Raw genomic sequence first — 1,936 nt, 5'->3', positions numbered from 1 at the left:
CACACACACACACACACACACACACGACTAAATACCGGTACTACCACTTCTACTACTACTACTACTATTACTATGACCAAATAGCGTGCAACTAGTTTGTAAAGTTTGTCAAATGCAAAATTGTTCATTTAATTGTTGCTGGTATTTTAGAGAAGAAAAGCACAGTTCAGATTTTTGGGCAAGGGAACAAAATGACCCATTTGGGATGGGTATTTTTTTTAGCCCAAGTACTTAATATACTTTTTTTTTCTCTGCATGATCAAGGACACAATAAAAGCTAGTCTGTGGCAATGATGTCACTGCACTAACCATCTAATTAAAATGCTCTGATGTCACTAATTAGATTCCTCATCACCACTTAGTGGCATACAGTGGAAACTCTGAAGGCAGACAGTTCAGACCAAATTATGTAAAGTTGGACATGACTTCTCATCAAGCGACACCTCATCTTAGTAAACAATTTGACTTTTACTGTGGTAAGCTTATTTGTACACTTGGGGCAAAATATGGAAGCGCAAAACCTTCAATCTGAAGAAATAACCCAAAGGTTTTCAAGACTTTGACAGTCGGGAACTATTTAATGATGATGTGACTGCTGACAAAAACAGTAGGATACATTCTGAAATGTCTCTGGCAGTATGATCTGCTCACATTCAGCCAAATGCCTCAGAACTCATCGGACAGCGCTTCACAATGCAGATGGACAATGTCCCAAAAGCAATCGAAGACTTTTTAAAAGCAAAGAAGTGGAATTTGGACAAAACTGAAAGGAAAATGCCCAAAGTACAAGTTAGAGCTCAAATCTAAAATCTGGTGATGTGTATGCGTTCCAAACTTCAAGCTGTAATTGACTGCAAAGGATTTGGAGCCAAGTTTGAGTGAAAAGTTGATTTCTGATTGCTTATTTATCCCACATCATAGTGGCTCCCCTAAAAAGTGTGAGGCAGGTATACAAACTGTTGTCATTCTTTTGGTGCCCGAAACATCTGCATGTTTCGCTTATCTTATCTCTGGTCTGTAGGTTCCGGGCGAACTCTCCGGGAGACCGTCCTGGAAAGTTCGCCCGTTCTGGCTTTGCTCAACCAGAGCTTTGTGAGCAGCTGGTCTCTGGTCAAAGAGCTGGAGAACATGCAGGTGAGAGACCAAAATATTTGCATACAAGCAATTAAAAATTCAATTTTCCATAATGTGTCCCCTTTTAAACAAACATTTCTGTTCCTGCGCTCCAGGCTGATGAGCTTAGCCCCGCACTGAGCGAAAAGGCCCGCCTGCACCTTGACAAGTACACCTTCCCTGTGGAGATGATGGTCGCCCTGCCGAATGGAACCATTGTAAATAACGCGACTCACGATGCTCCAGACACAATGAGCCAAATGAGTCTAAAATGTTCTCATTTGCAGGTCCATCACATAAATGCAAACTTCTTCCTGGACCAAACGTCCATGAAGCCTGATGATGGCGAGGAGCAGGACGGAACCACTTTCAGCTTCTCTGGAGGGTTTGAAGACCCCTCCACTTCCACTTACATCAGTTTCCTGAAGGAGGGGCTGGAGAGGGCCAAGCAGTACCTGGCACAGTAGAGTGCGCGCGTGCGTGCGTGTGAGATCATTCTTGTGGCTGAACAAGTGTGATGAGAAAGCTTCTCCAGAGTTTAAGTGGCAAAGCACTGAGAGCTGCTGAAAAGCTTTTATTTTATTTTTTTAAATCGCAAACTCCACCATTAAGTTAACCCGTAATGATTGTAGTGCATTTTAGGTTCATCTGGAAATTTGACTAAAGTTGAATATCGCTATTTTTTTTGCGAGTAGTCAAAGCCTCCAGAAGAGGAGGTGGAAGTGTGGCCTCTGGGCGCCTTTCAGCAGTTTGTGACGGTGCTGCCTGAAAGCTCTTCTGGGGCCGGGCAGAACCTGATGATCGTTGCTGATGAAGCGTCTGC

General features: G+C 43.2%; 1 protein-coding gene across 1 annotated transcript; it reads left to right on the top strand.

Annotated features, from left to right (window-relative positions):
• The first annotated feature begins 220 nt into the window (after positions 1–220).
• On the top strand, positions 221–1,787 carry LOC109509776 (selenoprotein N-like). The gene is made up of 3 exons (XM_019859624.1): positions 221–1,134; positions 1,230–1,331; positions 1,401–1,787. Exons 1-3 carry the CDS (start codon positions 991–993, stop codon positions 1,578–1,580), a joined length of 426 nt encoding a protein of 141 aa, XP_019715183.1. The 5' UTR covers positions 221–990; the 3' UTR covers positions 1,581–1,787.
• Positions 1,788–1,936: the final 149 nt, after the last annotated feature.

This window comes from Hippocampus comes, unplaced genomic scaffold, assembly GCF_001891065.2.
Source record: "Hippocampus comes isolate QL1 unplaced genomic scaffold, H_comes_QL1_v1.1 C17023531, whole genome shotgun sequence".
NCBI lineage: Eukaryota > Metazoa > Chordata > Actinopteri > Syngnathiformes > Syngnathidae > Hippocampus > Hippocampus comes.
This window is presented reverse-complemented; position numbering and strand designations above follow the sequence as displayed.